The 18,418-nt window shown below is 38.6% G+C and overlaps 1 protein-coding gene across 1 annotated transcript; it reads right to left on the bottom strand.

The window, feature by feature from the left end:
- Window positions 1–380: 380 nt before the first annotated feature.
- Window positions 381–11,652, bottom strand: NDUFB6 (NADH:ubiquinone oxidoreductase subunit B6). Its single transcript, XM_046021689.1, has 4 exons — window positions 11,357–11,652; window positions 9,538–9,630; window positions 4,397–4,441; window positions 381–556 (listed from the first exon to the last, which is right to left on the bottom strand). The coding sequence occupies exons 1-4, from the start codon at window positions 11,534–11,536 to the stop codon at window positions 488–490; spliced, it is 387 nt and encodes a 128-aa protein (XP_045877645.1). The 5' UTR covers window positions 11,537–11,652; the 3' UTR covers window positions 381–487.
- Between the last annotated feature and the right edge of the window lie 6,766 nt (window positions 11,653–18,418).

Genomic DNA, 18,418 nt, shown 5'->3' with positions numbered 1-18,418 from the left:
ACAAATCAAGCTAGATCTGACCGCATGTGAGTACTGAATCATAGATGGAATGACATGCTTTTCAACCTAGAGTTTCTAAGTAACCTCTTAAAGTGCCTCAGTCTTCTCTAAAACAAAGTGTGTGGAATTGCTGTTCTTTTATAATTCTTTATTGCAACATTTCATTCTGTTACATACCTTAACATAAGATCAGATTAAGTACTGCATAAGAAAAAAAAAAATCTATCATGTTACTACTTTTCTATCCTGTTTTTCAAGCTGAGAATGGCCAGGAAAAGGTGATCACTCATCTTTTAAAGCTTATCCAATTTTTACTTACTGTTAAATAATTCAAAGAGTTGCAAATTGTACGATATTTGTGAAGAAACAAACAACACATATCTCAGAGTAAACTTTATTAAAGTTACTTTTCCAGAAAATATATTCAGTAAATACACTAATACAGCAACAAACTTGGCTTTATATGCCTTTGATTTTAAAGTAATCTTCAATGATGTTGATCAGGAAATTCTTTCATTGGTGGAATTACTTCTCCAGTCTCCAGAATTGTATCACCCTAAAAAAACAAAGATGCATTAGTAGAAAAATCTTTGCAGAGATGATAGTTCCACTTGATCAGATCTCACATGGAAAATATAGTTCAGTTCTGGCATTCACATTTTGAAAGGGACTTAGACAAAGTAGAAGCTGTCTAAAGATGAGCAATATTCAGAATCTTAAGGTTGACATGAAGGAAGTATAAGGGGGAAGTTTCATTCAAACAAAATGTCCCGAAAGAGCATGAAAATGGTCTTCATAAAGTAATAAAGAGATAATGTTTATTTTGCATGGCCCCAAGAAATAGGAAAAGCCCTAAAAAAGAAGTTACAGGGAGACATCTTCAGTCCAATATAAGGAGGTAATGTATTCCTAGCAATTGAACGTGTTAGGCAGTCATGTTTACCACTTGGCTCAGATATGAGGGACAGAATATAAACTTTGGGTAGCTGATTCAGGTTATCTTTTCAAACACAGATAACAGTGTGTATTGTAGAAAGGGCATGGACTTTGGAGCCAGAAATAAGAGGGGAGAATCCTAGAACCTTCACTAAGAAGCTGTATTATTTTAGGCAAATTACTTAGCTTTAGTTTCAGCTTTGTGTTTAAGAGAGCAGATTTTGTGAGCCTAACAGTCCATGAATGACTGGGTAGAGCAGAATTATCCCCATGCCCACACTTGCCATTCCTGACCCTGGTAGTGTTCAGGACTGTTATCTGATGAAGAAATAAATTTTTATTATGTTTAAGCCATTATACATTTGGAGGGTAATTTGTTACTCAGTTTGCATTACCCTAGCAGAGCAATTAGTACTCTAAAGTGGTACTAATGCTGCTGTAATAAAAATCGAACCAATAGCACTGGCTTAACAGTGGAGACAAGGACACTGGCACTGGAGGCTAAAAGATGGGGTGGCTGTGTCTTGGAAGCAGAGTGTCTAATGCTTTGAGGTTCTAGGAGAAATAGCTGAAAAAAAGTTACAGTTATCTGATGACTACTACTAGCTGCCTTGGGATTGCACTTTAAGAAAAATAAGTTCAGGCAGAAGATGTTGATTTAAGAGAAGAAATAAAAATGGAAAGAATAAAGAAATTCAGGACCTTGCAATACTGAAAATCAGGTTGCTTCTGGTTCTCTAAATACTGAGTTAACAATGAAGAAATCCTCAGATACAGAAGCCCAGTAAAACTAAAACAGAGGGACTCCGTCCCATGGCAAAGATCAGACTGATCTTGAACGAGTTTTTCAAAGGTCTTCCATGTAGTTACAGAGGCAGTTGAGCACAAAGAAATGAGAGAACATGGTACTACACAAAACAGATGCATATGGGACTGACTAGAAGCAAATAAACTCCCATCAAGTATTTTTCTTTCTGTAACTACCAACTGTTGCAGAAACTAGATGGTCAAAGAAACCAAACATATAGGCAGCAAAAGCCTGTGAATGTTTGAACTTAAAACAAGCTCTGGCACTCGACCTATGAGGAGGAGGCAAATTTTAAAGGTTACACAACCCTAAAAAGGGCATGCTTCCTAGTACCCATTTTAAACGTGGTCTAGGTTGAAAATGGAAAAGAAAAAAAAAAATCCCATGATGGACCCAGGGGCCAGGAAGAACAAGGAACAAAGGCCTTCCAGAAAACAAAATCAGTGCCCATTCAAGTAACATACTGCACACGGGGGTTAGGAATCTTTATATTTGACCACTGGGATTTAAGAATTACCAAGAACTATTAACTGAATTCCACCACTGGGCAATAGGTGTGTTTGGGGATGGTGTGGGGGAGACAAGGCATATAGTTAACTTGCCTTAGTTCACTGATGCTTAGACCCCACAGGATGTCACATCTAAACCTGTACAAACTGTACAATATCTGGAGGTCCTACATTTACGGCTGGTTGCAGTGAAGGTATGGGACTCTGGAATTTCTCCCTAGGGAAGGAACAATGTAATATGTGTGGGGAGAAGAAAGCAAAGAGCTATTTGGTAATAAGAAGGATGGACTGTGGCACAGACTCCAGGCATGGTAGGCTGGGAAATATAAAAAAGCATAGACAATGAGTTCTGGCCAACAGGATCTGAAGAGAAGTGATGTAAGCTCGTTCCAAGCTTAGACCTTAAAATCCTTCTGAGATGTTCATCCCTCTTTCCCTTAATATGATCTTCAGAGGCCTCATATTCCAGACAGTGTAACTATAAGATTGTGGAAAACACCTGATGCATATCAGTCTATGATGTCAACTAAGAAACAGACCTTTGTCTTGTTAAGCCGCTGAGGTCTGGGGTTTGTTACTGCCTATCCTATTCTAGTAAGTATACAAATGAGCATTCTTCAGGTCCACACAGGGGAAGTTTCTTAAAGGGTCAATGGCACAGAAACAGAACCACAGTGGCAAAAAACAAAACAAAACAAAAAATCCAGAACTAGGCAAAATGCCATAGAATCACTGTGGTCTTCTAAAGAGAGCCTCACCCTTCTTTCCCTTTGAACAGCAATGGCAAAAAAAAAAAAAAGATAAATATGTCAATGGAAGATTAAATAAATTACCCAACTAGTGAAACCAGTGAAGATAATTTCTTATTTTGATACTACCCAAACCCTGACACACACACACTTATTATACACAACAAAATACAGAAGAAATATCCTGTTTCTTAAAGCTAAGTTTCAACCAAAGGGTTAGTTAATTTTGGTGGTTCACCCTTAAGTTCCCTTCTGTTGCAGACAATTATGGATTACTGTAACAATGTCATTTGATTGACACAAGAACCAACAGAGTTCTGTTTTTTTTTTTTTTTTTTAAAATATTTTATTTATTTGACAGAGAGAAATCACAACTAGGCAGAGAGGCAGGCAGAGAGAGAGGAGGAAGCAGGCTCCCTGCGGAGCAGAGAGCCCGATGTGGGGCTCGATCCCAGGACCCTGGGATCATGACCCGAGCCGAAGGCAGAGGCTTTAACCCACTGAGCCACCCAGGTGCCCCCAGAGTTCTGTTTTTTAAAATTATAGAACTTAAAGACTGATGGTAGTTTATTATCTAAGACTAGAAATAGAACTAGAAATAGAATAAGAACATGCATTTTGCCATGCTTAAATAATAACCTCGCAAAACCAGTAAAAATACCAACTGATGACTAAGTAATCTTAATGCTTTAAAGACCCAATTTTAAATTAGGATAATAGTTTACACAGTCACATCACAAAACTTAAAGTACACATTAACAGATTTTGAATTCACAGATGGACTGGTTAAGGTCAAACTGCCATAAGAAATGGCAGTTTGGGGGCACCTGGTGGCTCAGTGGGCTAAGCCTTTGCCTTTGGCTCAGGTCATGATCTCAGGGTCCTGGGATCAAGCCCGGCATCGGGCTCTCTGCTCAGCAGGGAGCCTGCTTCCCCCACGCACCCCGCTCTCTGCCTGCCTCTCTGCCTTCTTGTGATCTCTCTCTCTGTCAAATAAATAAATAAAATATTAAAAAAAAAAAAAGAAATGTCAGTTTGGAATTAATAACAGGAATTCAGTCACTGTTACTATGCTCAAGTGTCTCCTCAGGCTAATGCCCTAAGTCCTTAACCCTACATGAAAACAGGGGAACAATGAAAAACTGCTGGTATCTTCAATTCACTTCAGGACTACAAAGGTCATCAAGTTTTACAGTTGGTTTGAAAAGAAATATGCTCACCTCCCATTTTCAACTATAGCTGCTGCCTCACAATATTTCCTTTTTTTTAAATAAGAATATACAAATCAGGTACTTAAAATGACAATGAAAAGAAAGGAGCACTTTAATGATCACCTAGGGATGTAAAGGAGAGAGAAAACTAATAAAAGAAAAATCAGACATATTAAGACTTACTGGGAAAATCCTGGGCTTCCTTTCAACAACGCCATATGGTTTTGTCTGCAATAAAAGTAATGCTCTATTAATTATGGTTTGAGAGTTTCTTCTAAAATAAAATACATCATACCCAAGTTTTTAACTTAAGCTCCAAACTTTCACCAAATTCAACTCATACATTTAACTGTTCACTCAAGATCTTTACTTGGCTCTCTCTACTACTCATCTCAAACTTAACCAGGTCCAACTTATAACAGCCCCTCAGCCCCAAATGGTTCCCTACTGTAGCAAACGGCACTTTTTTCTCCTAGTTAACAAAGGCCGAAAACCTTGATTCCTCAGCAGATCCCATTGATTCTGTCTTGATATTATATCATGAATCCAACTTTCTCACCACCTAGTACTATTACCCTTTCAAGCCTCTGGCATTTTTGTTTTACCTGTATTAGTGTCCGCCATCCACCCATGCCTTCTTACTCTATTATCCACAACAGCAGAGATGACTTTTTTTTTTAAGATCTTATTTATTTATTTGAGAGAAAGAGAGAACAAGAGAAAATAAGCACGAGAGGGGGAAGGTCAGAGCGAGGAGCAGACACTCCCCACCCCCACCACCCCCGCCATTGCCGCACCTGCTGAGCAGGGAGCTGGATGCTACTCCATGCCCAGACTCCAGGATCATGTCCTGAGCTGAAGGCACTTGCTCAACCAACTGAGCCACCCCAGCTGGACCACTCCTCTGCTCAAAGTTTCATAACTTGTAGAGCAAAGGCCAAAGTCCTTGCTGTGATCTCTAAGACCCTATACAATTCGGCCCTTGGCCATCTCTCTGAACTTCTCTTTCTCTCTCTGTATTTCAGCCACAGTGTTCCTTTACTACTAGTCTAATCAGTTGGGCCTGTTTATGCCTCATATGTAATGATTCTTCTACCTGAAATGCTCTTCTAGATATCTGCTTGATCTGTATCATCATTTTATTTATGTGTCTCTTCAAACAGCACTTCCCCAGAGAGACCAAGTCTTTTACCCTGTTTAGTTTTCCTTCCATAGATTATAATTTCCTGTAACATCATTATATGCCTCTTTATTACCAGTCTACAAGACTAAAATAAACACTTTATGAGGGCTGAGACTCAATCTGCTTTGCTTACTTCTATATCCCTGTGTTAGAACAGTGCTTTGCACACACGAGGTGCTAAAAATGTTTGGTAAATGAATGTATTTATTAAGCAAATACATCTGCACAAGATACCACATGAATAAAATTTTATTAAAAGATGACTGGCATAATATAAGACTTGAACTAGAGCCAAAAGCAGGAGATAAAGTCAGAGTACAATGTAAATACATTAAACTGTCTCTTAAGTACTGGGGCCAGTGGCAAGAAGACACTGAAATGTCCTTAGAGAGAACATAAAATTTAATTAGTCAGGAAAGGTGTTAGCTGAAGCAAACTGACTGCAATAGTAATGAGGATGCAGACTGGGATGCCTGGGTGGCTCAGTTGGTTAAGCCACTGCTTTAGTGGCACTAAGCAGTGGCACTGCTCAGGTCATGATCCCAGGATCCTGAGATTGAGTCCCGCATTAGGCTCCTTACTTGGCAGTAAGTGCCTCTGCCTGCCACTCTGCCTGCTTGTGCATGCACTCGCACTCTCTCTCTGACAAATAAATAAATAAATAAAATCTTTAAAAAAAAAAAATGAGGATGCAGACCTACCCGAATCCAGAGAAAAAACAAGGTAAGGAAGAGGTCTTGGGACCTCTACTGAAACAAAACCTTTAATTACATCCATCTGTGGCTTAGCAAAAATCACCTGGAAGTATGACTCCCTCAGATAAGCAACTATATTAAAATCTTGAATTGTCAAACCAGTAACTGCAGCTTATTGAATCTGCCTAAAAAAATTCAGTTAAATACAGATATAACAAAGATTAAAGCTACAGAATAAATAAATAAATGTCATTTAGTTAAGTTCTTAAAACACAGGCATAATCCATATATTCTGTTATTTAGAGCATTTGTAATGTTTAAGGTAATCAATCTGGCTATGAGAGGTTCTAAGAGATTAGTTTTAGGATTCTAGTTACAATGCATATTGATTTAGGCTTGTGACTATAAGTTTAAAAAGATTTTGCTTCTTAGGGTCATTAATCTGCCCTATAAATACTTAAAAATAAAAATTAACATGTAAATATAAAATATATAAATGCAGCTTAAAACATAAAAGAATATGATTATGTTTGTAAGTGGAATTGTTTTAGGAGAGTTCAACCTGAAATAACCCAAAGATAGTAAGAACAAAGGAGATCATTCATATTTTACTAGATGTTTAAGTAGTTTAAAAGAATTTTAAAACTGAATATAAAGAATTAGGAAAGGGGCGCCTGGGTGGGTTAAGCCGCTGCCTTCGGCTCAGGTCATGATCTCAGGGTCCTGGGATCGAGTCCTGCATCGGGCTCTCTGCTCGGCGGCGAGCCTGCTTCCCTCTCTCTCTCTCTCTCTCTGCCTGCCTCTCTGTCTACTTGTGGTCTCTCTCTCTCTGTGTCAAATAAATAAATAAATAAATCTTAAAAAAAAAAAAAAAAGAATTAGGAAAAAAGGAGGTTTCTAAATTTGAAACTAACAAAATGAATTCTAATTTATATTCCAGGTAACTGTGAACAGTTCTTCTGCATGTAAAAACCAGTCTTGGATGTTAAAAAAAACTTGCTGACAGAAAGTAGTAACATATTTTTCTTCTCTAGAGTCTTGCATGTTGAGAGAGTAAAAAATAACAGACATGATGATATGAAATGGCCTGTGGACTTGCAGGTGGATATAAATATAAAATTTTGTTTAAGCCCATTAACAAGAGAAACTATATTCTGACCCTTAGACATATAAATTGTTAGCCTCTTTTAATGGTTATGGAAAGATTTTCTGGTGGTTTATGAAGTGAAAACACTAAACTACAATTCTAATTCCTACTAGCCTCCACTAATTTCATGGTGTTTTTTTTTTATTTTATTTATTTGACAGAGAGAAATCACAACTAGGCAGAGAGGCAGGCAGAGAGAGGAGGAAGCAGGCTCCCTGCAGAGCAGAGAGCCCAATGTGGGGCTCGATCCCAGGACCCTGGGATCATGACCTAAGCCGAATGTAGAGGCTTGAACCCACTGAGCCACCCAGGCGCCCCTAATTTCATGTTTTTAACACATAAGACAGGCCATGTCCACTTGGACATCCCCAAAACATATTAACAACACATGCTACTACACAGATTTACTCCATTGCAAAACCCTATTTATAACTTCCAAGGCTAGAAATTTTAGAGTCATAAGTACTTTTGGTTTCATCCCCAACTTGAGCTATGACTTCCTTAAATAATGTCTTCTGGCTTCAATTTTCCTTTCCATTTCTGCTATCTTCACCCTAACCAGATTCTCATCAACTAACATCTACAGTGCAACAGCCTATAGCTGATTTACCCGATGTCATCACTTTCCTCCCTCCAATTACCCCTATTATATGAATTTTTAATGTTTTCCTAAATATAGTACTTTCATCAACTCACTCACCTACTGAAAAATGGAAAGATTCCCATTGCCTACCAGATAAGCGTCAACCTCCTCTGCCTAGCTTTCAAGACCTTCCATTAAATGGTCCCAGCCCATTGAGCCAACAGACATGCTATTCTAGTCACTTCCTCAGTCTTGGGTAGATATGATATGCACATTACTGACTCCTTATCTTTCCTCCTAGCTGGAATAACTTTTCTCCTCCATACTCTTACCCAAATCATACCCATCTTCCAACTTTCTACAAACTCCAGGAATTTTATCTTGCATATTCTTTCCAGAGCAATAAAGGAAGATGACATACTAGGAACTCCGTATGTAATTTATTGATGAACAAACATAATCTGCTTAGTGAAGAACAAGAATGATGTCAGCAATCAGAAGTTTAAAAAGAGTTCTGGATCCTTTCAGTGGAGAATTGGTTAAGACCAGGCTGCTAGATATGCTAATTACCATGCAGTGGCACTGCTCCCAGGCCTGTCAGTGGACAGACCTAGACTATCCACATTTACATCTATAAAGAATTCTATATCAGTACATATTAAAAACCATATGTTCATACCAAATTCCAATTCCATTCCAGTACCACAAGGATCTCCCAGTCCATGTGGAATTCCCTTTTCTGACAATGAGAATTCTCGGTCTGTTATCATCAATACATGTAATTATTTGATCAATCTTCCTATATGTAACCAATCTCCTGTCACTACCATCACACACCAGTATAAATAACCTCACCTCATTCAGGTCCTGATATCTTATTGTAGATTGCCACCTTCATCACTGCCCCAAACCACCCTTCTTGAAGATGTTCTCCTCCCCTTCCTCAGGTTCCAATTTCCTACCCCAGGTTACTACCATTGCTGCTCTCCAAACAGGTATACTCACCAACCTCAACCTCTCCCCAAGTTCCCACTCTCCCTGAGACCTAATATCCTCAATGGGTACCAGAATGCCCTCTTCAATCTGTTTGGGTCATGACACTCCATGCCAGGTAGCCACCACTGCTCTCCCTTCTATACCATTCCCTGAAATGCACTCCTTCCTCAAATTGCCTTGAATCCAACACCTATACCAGACTATCCCTTGGCTTTAAAATATGGCAACTGCCTCAGCTCAATCACCACATGCATGATTTTTCCATCACAAAGTTCAAGCTTTTGGACATCCTGGATTCTAAAGAAAGAAAATGGTAAAAAACAGACATAATGAAGGAAAGGGAAATGGGATGATGACAAAGACAACCTTTGTCTAATTTGAATTTATCTTATATCTTTGCTCCCTTCCTATTTAGAACCCCAAGTTTATGTTGGTATTATTGGGTCAGCTTCACTCTGATTATTTAAATATTGTTTTTATGAGAAAATTCATTTCAAGTTGTAATCGACTAATATAAAGATAAATTTTTTGAAAAACCATACTTACTTAAGTTTCATTAAACCTTTTACTTAACTACTTTATTTAAAGCAGTTCAAAACCAGTTATAAGTGGCCGATTATTTCCACTAAGTAAAGCAGCATAAGGTATGCCAGCATAGGAAGTAATTCTGTACAATATTAAAAGTAAATTCTGAAAAATACATACTTTAAACATACTTACATTCACGTGATATTTAATATAATAATGAATAATCCAGGCAGGTATAAGTACATGAGTAAAAGCAAAGACACTGTGTCGGTATGCCTTATAAATCTGGAGGGAAAAGAAACATACATAAACAAATATCCCATTTTTTAATGTTTGTGGCAGGAAAAAAGCATCAGTGGTATAATAATGTCATGATTATTTTAAAATTTCTACATGCTACCTACTTCCTTAGAGTCTGTAACTAACCTCACCCATTCAAATATTTTCATTAAACATAGGACCTGCTAGGGGATACCTACAGACTTCAGAGTAAACAAGGCTTAAGACAAGTAACATTTAGCAAAGCTACAGTAAGGTATTCATAAATACATATAAATATTGTAAAGGCTTCAAAAAACATCCTTATTATAGATTTACTAAAGATAAACATAACATAAATAATGAAAGAATAATTTTAATCAACTTAGAGTAATCAAACCTACAGAATTTTTCAGGTATAGTCAACCCCCTAATTTATCAATTTCAGATACCCACTATCAATGTCACCTGCACCACTCTAGGTGTAAGGAAGACGACCTTGAGCACACCAAAGCTTGAAAAAGAATGTTTTACATACTGGGATAGGGGTGTTCCAAGCTCAGTTTGAGATGCTTTCAGGCACACTATTTTAAAAGAGAAAGCAAAATAAACCTGAAAATGGAACTTTTCCATGGCAACCAATGTGACTGAAACACATCTATCTTACCAGGGATAAACTAGATTCTAGGTGTTATAGTACATATGATTACGGAAGAAAAATTAACTCAAAGTAAGGAAAAACAGACTAAAATATTTATTTACTTCCTTACATCACTGGCTGATGGCTGGGATGTCAACTTTCAACTTGCTCAGAAAAATTTGCACAAGACTTGGCAGCACAGTAAGAAGTAAATACACTTGGATCTCAGTGTGAACTCCTTCAATTCCTAGCTCTGTGACCACAGATAACTCTCTCAGTTTTTGTAGGTCTCATTAAAATAAGAATTAGGAGTAGTTCTACCTTACAGAAGTAAAGAATTAAAGTAACACATGTCAAACTCTCAGCAAAATGCAGGACAGAAAGTACTTAAGTGTTACTTAATAGTATCATTAGCCAATGTCATACTTATTGAAAACAATTCTGAGATACAGTGTTCATCGTTAAAATTGATGTAATTTAATGACCTCAAGAAAATGTCCAGAGACCCTGAAAATAAAGACAGCTCTTAAATGAGTGGTTTTCTTCAGTGCAAAGTCCAGAAATGGCACTTTTAAATTAAACTGTGTTAAAAGAACATAGTAGTTCAGAAAGGTGGCTCTTGAATGTAACTCATTAAACATACCAGTTGAGACCCTATCTTTCATGGTGATCACATGGGGCTGCACTACCAATTAGAGGCTCCCCGTGTCTTCTGGTAGTTGGCTGTAGTGTCATTCTCTATAACCTCAACCTTGAAAAGCAGACAGGTGTCCTTAAATACTAAAATCACAGAATTTTCACTCAAGTGAATCCTTCTATCATTCTGTAAAACCTAAGCAAAGATTGGCCCCCTTTTCATCATCTCTGACAGCAAAAGGGCATGACTCTCCCAAAGCCATACTTGCTCCTGAACTCCAGAGCTCTCTTTGGACAAGATAGCGTCCATGCTAAATGTGAATCTCGGTTGAATCCGCTTCTCCCTCAAGGAACTACCGGGACTTGCGGGCCTAGGGATGTCAGTCCTTGGTGTGGGTACAATAAGCAGGCATCCAGCAGCAGGCCGGAGGTCGCGACGCGGTGTGTGCATCAGAGGGAGGGAAGCCCATCACTCACCACATTCTTCCAGGAGGTCTGTTCCCGCAAAAACGTATTCCAGAATTTCTCCATAGGCGATATCCTCTGCGAGGGCAGCACCGGCTCCCGGGAGCTCAGCTCCTGGTCTTTTAGCCATCTCCTTCTCAGCTGTTGGAGCTGTTGCAGCCGCAGTTTCTCGTCCGGCGTGTACCCCGACATGTCGCCACTGGTACCAAGGCAGGACACGGAGCGCCCCTGACCAGGGTCTTATCACTTAACCGCGCTCTCCGCTTCCGAGGCGACCTTGCGAGGACGCCTGGGAGCGGCGCGCGGTTCTGACGTCATTCCGGTCCTGCCTCCCCAACTGCCGCAATTTCTGCGAAGCCGCTGGGCGTGCGCGTTCTTCATCCGCCCAGATTGGCCGGGAGTAGGTGAGGGGCGCGTGTTAGTAGTGGGAGAAGAGGGAAAAGTGACGGAAAGAACAAAAGAGGAGCGGTCAGAGGGCTTGAGTGGTGTACTGGGACCTGGAAGGAAAGGATATGTGATCCAAAGAACGTGATGTCCAAATGCAAATTCTTCCCTCCCTCTCCCACCTCGGTACTCCTCTTCGAAGCCATGACCAAGAGAGTGTGGGGAACGTTTACTTCCAGGTTTTTGTTTTTGTTTTTGTTTTTTTTTAGATTTTTATTTATTTATTTGACAGACAGAAATCACAAGTAGGCAGAGAGGCAGGCAGAGAGAGAGGAGGAAGCAGGCTCCCTGCTGAGCAGAGAGCCCGACGCGGGGCTCGATCCCAGGACCCTGAGATCATGACCTGAGCCGAAGGCAGAGGCTTTAACCCACTGAGCCACCCAGGCGTCCCTACTTCCAGGTTTTAACCCAGCTGTGTCAGTGACTGACACACTGAAGTGAAGTGACTGTGAAGTGACCTTGAGCAGTCTCAGTCTGTTCCTTCATCCGTACTGCGGAGGCTAAAGGAGTAGCTAAATATCTCACAGAACTGGACACATTCATGCTTTGACCCAGCAATCCCGCGTCTAGGACTTTATCCAAAAGATAAAGTGCTAAAAATGTGAAAAGAATGTGCGTCAATATTCATTGCCGCACCATTTACAATAAAACATTGGAAATTAGCCCCCAAATCCTCAATAGTGGCCTGGTTGAATAAATTATGGTGCAGTGCTCTATATTACAACTGTGGAATGATCTCTAGGATATATTGTTAAGTGAAAAACTAAGTGGAGAGAAGTGCATATAGTATCTACCTTTTATCCAAAAAGAGAAGAGTGGTAGTAATAAGAAATATATATACATGGTTTGCTTAGATTTTAAAAATAAAAGGAAACTATTGCTTTGTTTTAAAATGTTACCAATTGCGGGAGAAAGGGAATAGGATAGAGGAAACAGGGATAGAAGCCAGGTGTCTGGATATATCCTATGTAACAGAATTAACTCTAGAACCAGGTAAACATATTATTATAAAGCAAAATTAAATTTACAGAATTTCCTCTAAAAATCAAAAGTAGGAACACATGAATCTAACTGATCTACTAGGTGGCATAACCAATCCCCCCCCCCAAACACATACCATTTCATGTAAATTTAATACAGCAAATTATTTTACATCTATCTAGAATAACAAAGGAACTGTCAAAACAATCTTAGACTGTTTTAGGTAATTATATTGTTGGTAGGGTATTATTAATCTGACACTGAAAATAAACATTTATGCTGGAATTTTTGTAATGGGTGAAAGGAGGTACAAATGTAAACTGTATGAGTTCAGAGTTAACTCTAAAATCCTGAATTTGAATTGGAAGACTCAGTAACAACTCATGATGTATTTTATCTTTAAATGTATTTATCATTTTATCTTAGCTCTGCCCATTGAAATGGCCTAAAAACAATGGCCAATCCAGTAACTATGAACATCTCTAGCTCCCAGATTGTGACTTTTAAATATCATTTTCCATTAAACGGAGTCAGGACTCCTGGGAACAGCGGTTCTCAAACATTTTCCTTCTCAAATTTCTTTAAACTCAAAAACTGTTGAGGGCCCCAAAGTGCTTTTGTGTATATGGGTTATACCTATTCATGTTTACTACATTATACATTAAAATAGATTTTATAATAACAAAATATCCATTAACAAAAATTATTTAGTGAGAAGAGTGCCATCCTTTTACATTTTTGTAAATCTCTTTAACGTCTGGCCTAATAAATGACAGCATAATTTTAAAAACCTCTTTTACATTCAGTCATAATATCATACACCTGGTAGCCCTTGGGAAACTATATACATTTGTGAGAGGCTGAAAATTAAGAATGGAAAGTAGCATCTTAGTATTAGTATGAAAATCATTTTGGCCTCACAGACCCCATAAAAGCATCACAGGGACTCTCAGGGATTCCCCCATCACACTCTGAGAACCATCGCGGTAGAGAAATAGCTAATTCCAGGTGTGAATTAATACATGTAAAAGAAACCAGGAACATCTTGCCTTAGCAGAAAGTAGGGAAATTTCTAAAGACAGGCTCATGTCAAAAGGATTTAGGAGCCAACTTAAACAAACTTCCTCTGGTCAAAGATAAAATAATTTGGGTATCAATAAGTATAATGAGTACAGTGGAATGAAAAATATCAAATAGATGCACATGGGGCACCTGGGTGGCTCAGTCGGTTGACAGTCTTCCTTCTGCTGGGGTGGTGATCTCAACCCAGGCATCTGGATCTGGATCCATGCTCGGTGGGGAGTCTGCTTTTCTCTCTCCCTCTCCCCCTCCCCACCGCTCATGCTGTCTCTCACTCTCTCTCAAAGAAATAAATAAAATCTTAAAAAAAAAAAATAGATCCACATACATGAGTTCATAATGAGTTAAAAAAAACAACTCATTGGTCATTTGGATAGTGTTAGGGAAGCAACTCATTATTTTGAAAACTGTTAAGTGAAGAGGAAAAATCAAGCATTTTTCTGGCATCTCTCTATAAATTGCATCTTGGAGTAACAAAATAGTTGGTGAAGGAAAATTTAATCAAAGAAGCATAAAAGCCTAGTAAAAGAAGAAGGGATTGCAGAGGTAAAACGTCACTATTCAGCAACCATTAGCTTGTTAATTAATCAATACAGTGATCATCAAAATCTGCTGAAGTCTCGGTGGTTAGAGCATCGTCCTGAGTACAAATTCCAAATTTGGACATGGAGACTACTGACGAACCCGCTCCCCAACCCCACCAAAAAGCTACTGACGTCCCAAAGAGAGCATGTGCGCCTCCTGGTGGAAGACGGCCTCACTGCTTGTGAAGCAACCCTGCCGAACAAAAAATCAAACTGAATCATATCAAGTTTCTAGATCGAACTACTCGTTTTAACGAAATAATACAGGGACAGACTCCTCTAACTCCTAAACAACACCAAAATGATACATTCAGAAAAACCCATTTGTCTAAACTGTAGACAAGTGACTATTTCTTGAACAAAAATATATCGAAGGGAAAGAAAATGAGAGAGGGAGAGTAAGAGAACCTATAGATTAAAAGAGATGATAATTCAACAGTAAGAAAATGAACACGCAGTGTAACAAATGGGCCAAAGACATTAACAGACAGCTCACTAAAGCAGATAAACAGGGGCACCTGGGTGGCTCAATCAGATAAGCATCTGCCTTCAGCTCAGTTTATGATCTCAGGGTCCTAGGATGGAGCCCTGGGTCAGGGTCCCCGCTCAGCGGGTGTTTGTTTCTCCCTCTGCCTCTCCCCCTGCTCATGCTGTCTCTCAAATAAATAAATAAATCTTAAAAAAAGAAGATAAACAAATGGCCAGTAAGCATATGAAAACATGCTCCACATCGTATGTCATCAAAGAAATTGAAAAATTAGAACAATGAGATACCATTATACAACTATTAGAAGGTCCAAAATCTGGGATCCTGACAACACCAAATGCTGGTGAGAATGTGGAGCAACAGAAGCTCTCATACACTGTTGATGGGAATGCAAAACATTAGTCACTTTCGAAGACTGTGGCAGTTTCTGACAAAACTAAGCATACTCTTACTATATGATCCAGCAGTCACATTTCTTGGTATTTAAGGAAAGGAGTTGAAAACTTACGTCCACACAAAACCCATATACAGATATTTACAACAGCGTTATACATAACTGCCCAAATATGGAAACAACCAAGATGTCCTTCTGAAGGTAAATAAACTGTGGTACATCTAGACAACAGAGTATTATTCAGGACTAAAAAGAAATGAGATACCAACCAATGAAAAGACATGAAAGAGCTTTAAATGCTTATAATTAAGAAAGAAGCCAATCTGAGAAGGCTGAGTACTGTATGACTCACACCATATGACATTCTGGAAAAGCCAAAACTATAAAGGCAGTGAAAAGTTCAGTGGTTGCCAGGTCAGGGGGCAGGGAGTGGTGTTTGAATGGGCAGAACACAAAGGGTTTTTAGGACAGTGAAAATATTCTGTGTGTTACTGTAATGATGGATATATGTTGTTATACATTTGCCCAAACCTATTGAATGTATAGTACCAAGACTGAACCCTAAGGTAAACTATGGACTTTGGGTGACTGTGGTATGTCAATGTAGGCTCATCCTTGGTAAAAATAAATAAATAAATAAAATAAAGTACTATTCTGGCGAGGGATGTTGATAATGGAGGAAGGTATGAATGTGTGTGAGAGAGCAGAAAATAGAGATTTTCTTATTAGAGATTTCTTATTAGAGATTTCTTTACCTTATTCTCAGTACAATTGTAAACCTAAAACTAAAACAATCAGCTTTTTCTTTTTTTTCCTTTTTTTTAAAAAAGATTTTATTTCTTTATTTTATAGAGATCACAAGTAGGCAGAGAGGCAGGCAGAGAGAGAGAGGGGGGGAAGCAGGCTTCCTGCTGAGCAGAGAGCCCAATGTGGGGCTCGATACCTGAGCCAAAGACAGAGGCTTAATCCACTGAGCCACCCAGGCGCCCCAACAATCAGCTCTTTTTAAAATGAGAGACAATGAGGGAAATTTGAACACTACCTTGATCTTTTATGACGTTAAGGAATAATTGTTATCTTTTACATGATGATATTGTAGTTTTATTTTTAAAGAGGAGTTCTTGTCTCTTAGAGATACTGTCTGAAATATTTATGGGTGAGAGGGTACAATGCCTGGGATTTACTTCTAAATAACTGGAGAGGGAGGAAAAAGGTTTGGAGGAAATAAGGTTAGTAATGAGTTGGTATTGTTGATGCTGTCTTATAGGTAAATGGGGGGATTATACTCCTCTCATATACTATTTTGTATATGCTTGAAGTTCTTCCAAATAGGAAGTTTTAAAAGATGTATGCCTTGAAGTAGTAAGAAAACTATGCATTTAAGCTATTAGCAATCCTCATTCTATCTTATAATAGCTACATTTTAGACTAAAATTCTTCATTCTTTTTAGGCTAGAACTCTCGACTCTTTTCTGATGAGATGCAAACAACTGATAGTCAGGTGAGAGTAAGTCCGTGAATGCTTACTTATCCCAGGAAGGATATAGATTCTCCATGAAGCATTTGACAAATTTGACAACCCACATAAATGTTTCTTTGGTGACTAGAGTTTTTTTTTTTTTTCCATTTTATTTATTTTCTTTGGTGACTAGAGTTAAAGACATCTAGTAATTTCTTGAACTTGGGACCTACATCCTGACTTACTCTATACTTTCTTCATCTCCTACCACCACAACATTTAAAAAGAAAAAGAAAAAAAGAAAATCAATATTGTTTTGGAAAATATATTCTTATACCACTGGCTACTGCCTACCATAATTCTACCCCTTCCCATTTACCTATGGCTATGAAACCCATGAAGAAGATGAGTTGAATAAAAATAAAATACAGTGGGGGAGGACGTTCAGCTTACCTACCACACCTGGGAAATGAGGACTCACGCATTCAGATAGTTGGTAGTACCTGAATATCTACTGGATATTCCCACAAGAGGGCACTCTAGCTTGTGGGAAATTTATGAATACCGTACAATTAAGTTGAACTTTATATAAGAGCTCATTAACCAGTCCACAAAACCTGGAAGGAGCTACAGCACAGTAGGCAGGGGAAAGTAGCCAGGAGATAAGGTGACAGGGTGTCTTCTGTCCATAAACTCACTTCTTTAAATGAGGATCTAACAAGGGTCTAGTACTTACAGGTATGTTTTTAAAAGTCAGCTTGGTTTGGCCCCTGAAAGAGTATACTAGTCAGAGCAGACATGAGATTGAGACCATGGATTTCAGATGATGTGGGACAGACAGCTGAACTGAGTGTAGGACCCCATCACCAGACTGAATTTGCAACCAGGAACTGAAATGCAAGTTCCATCAAAATTCCCTTTCAAACTTCCAGTCAGAAATGTGAAAGCCTTTGTGCTTCATTTTAAGCACTTATTTAAGCATATTTAATTTCTCTATAAATTCCTTTATCTTTTAGTAGGTTTCTTTCATCTTGTTCTTTTGCTTTAAAAAAATTCTATCACCCTACCATACAAGGCATACCTCATTATTTCCAAGGAGGTGAATGGGAAAAGGATACTTGCTCATGTTGATTAGAAGATCCATAAGAGGGAGCATTCTACAAATCCCCACTCTGAAATTTTTAAAAAATTAGTGTCTTAGAGGTAGACAGAAACTAATATCATCAGCAACATCGTGGCAAATTTCATTACTTACAGAGGTAGGTGGTCACATACTCGGTGCCAGAGATGGAGCTTTGAGCTGAACATTATAGTTTCCATCTATGGGACATAGCTGGCATGACTATGACTGTCTTAATATCCTACAAATAGCAGAGCAGAAGATGTTTGACTTCTGAAGCATGTAAGTAGTCCAGTCAAGGTCCATTTGCTCAAGTTTTTACTTCTAGTTGGATTCCTGCACTTTCAGTGGCAAGTGATGCCAAACAAAGAACAACTGATTAAAATCATTAACTCATCATAGAAGGTGCCCTCCAGTTCTCCATAAGAATTTCTAAATTTTGTGTTTTCATTTCAACAATAATTTAAAAAATTTAATGGGAGCATATTCTAGATCAGCCACCTTATACCTTATACCCAAATTTTC

The sequence above is a fragment of the Meles meles genome, chromosome 11, assembly GCF_922984935.1.
Source record: "Meles meles chromosome 11, mMelMel3.1 paternal haplotype, whole genome shotgun sequence".
Taxonomy (NCBI): Eukaryota; Metazoa; Chordata; class Mammalia; order Carnivora; family Mustelidae; genus Meles; species Meles meles.
This window is presented reverse-complemented; position numbering and strand designations above follow the sequence as displayed.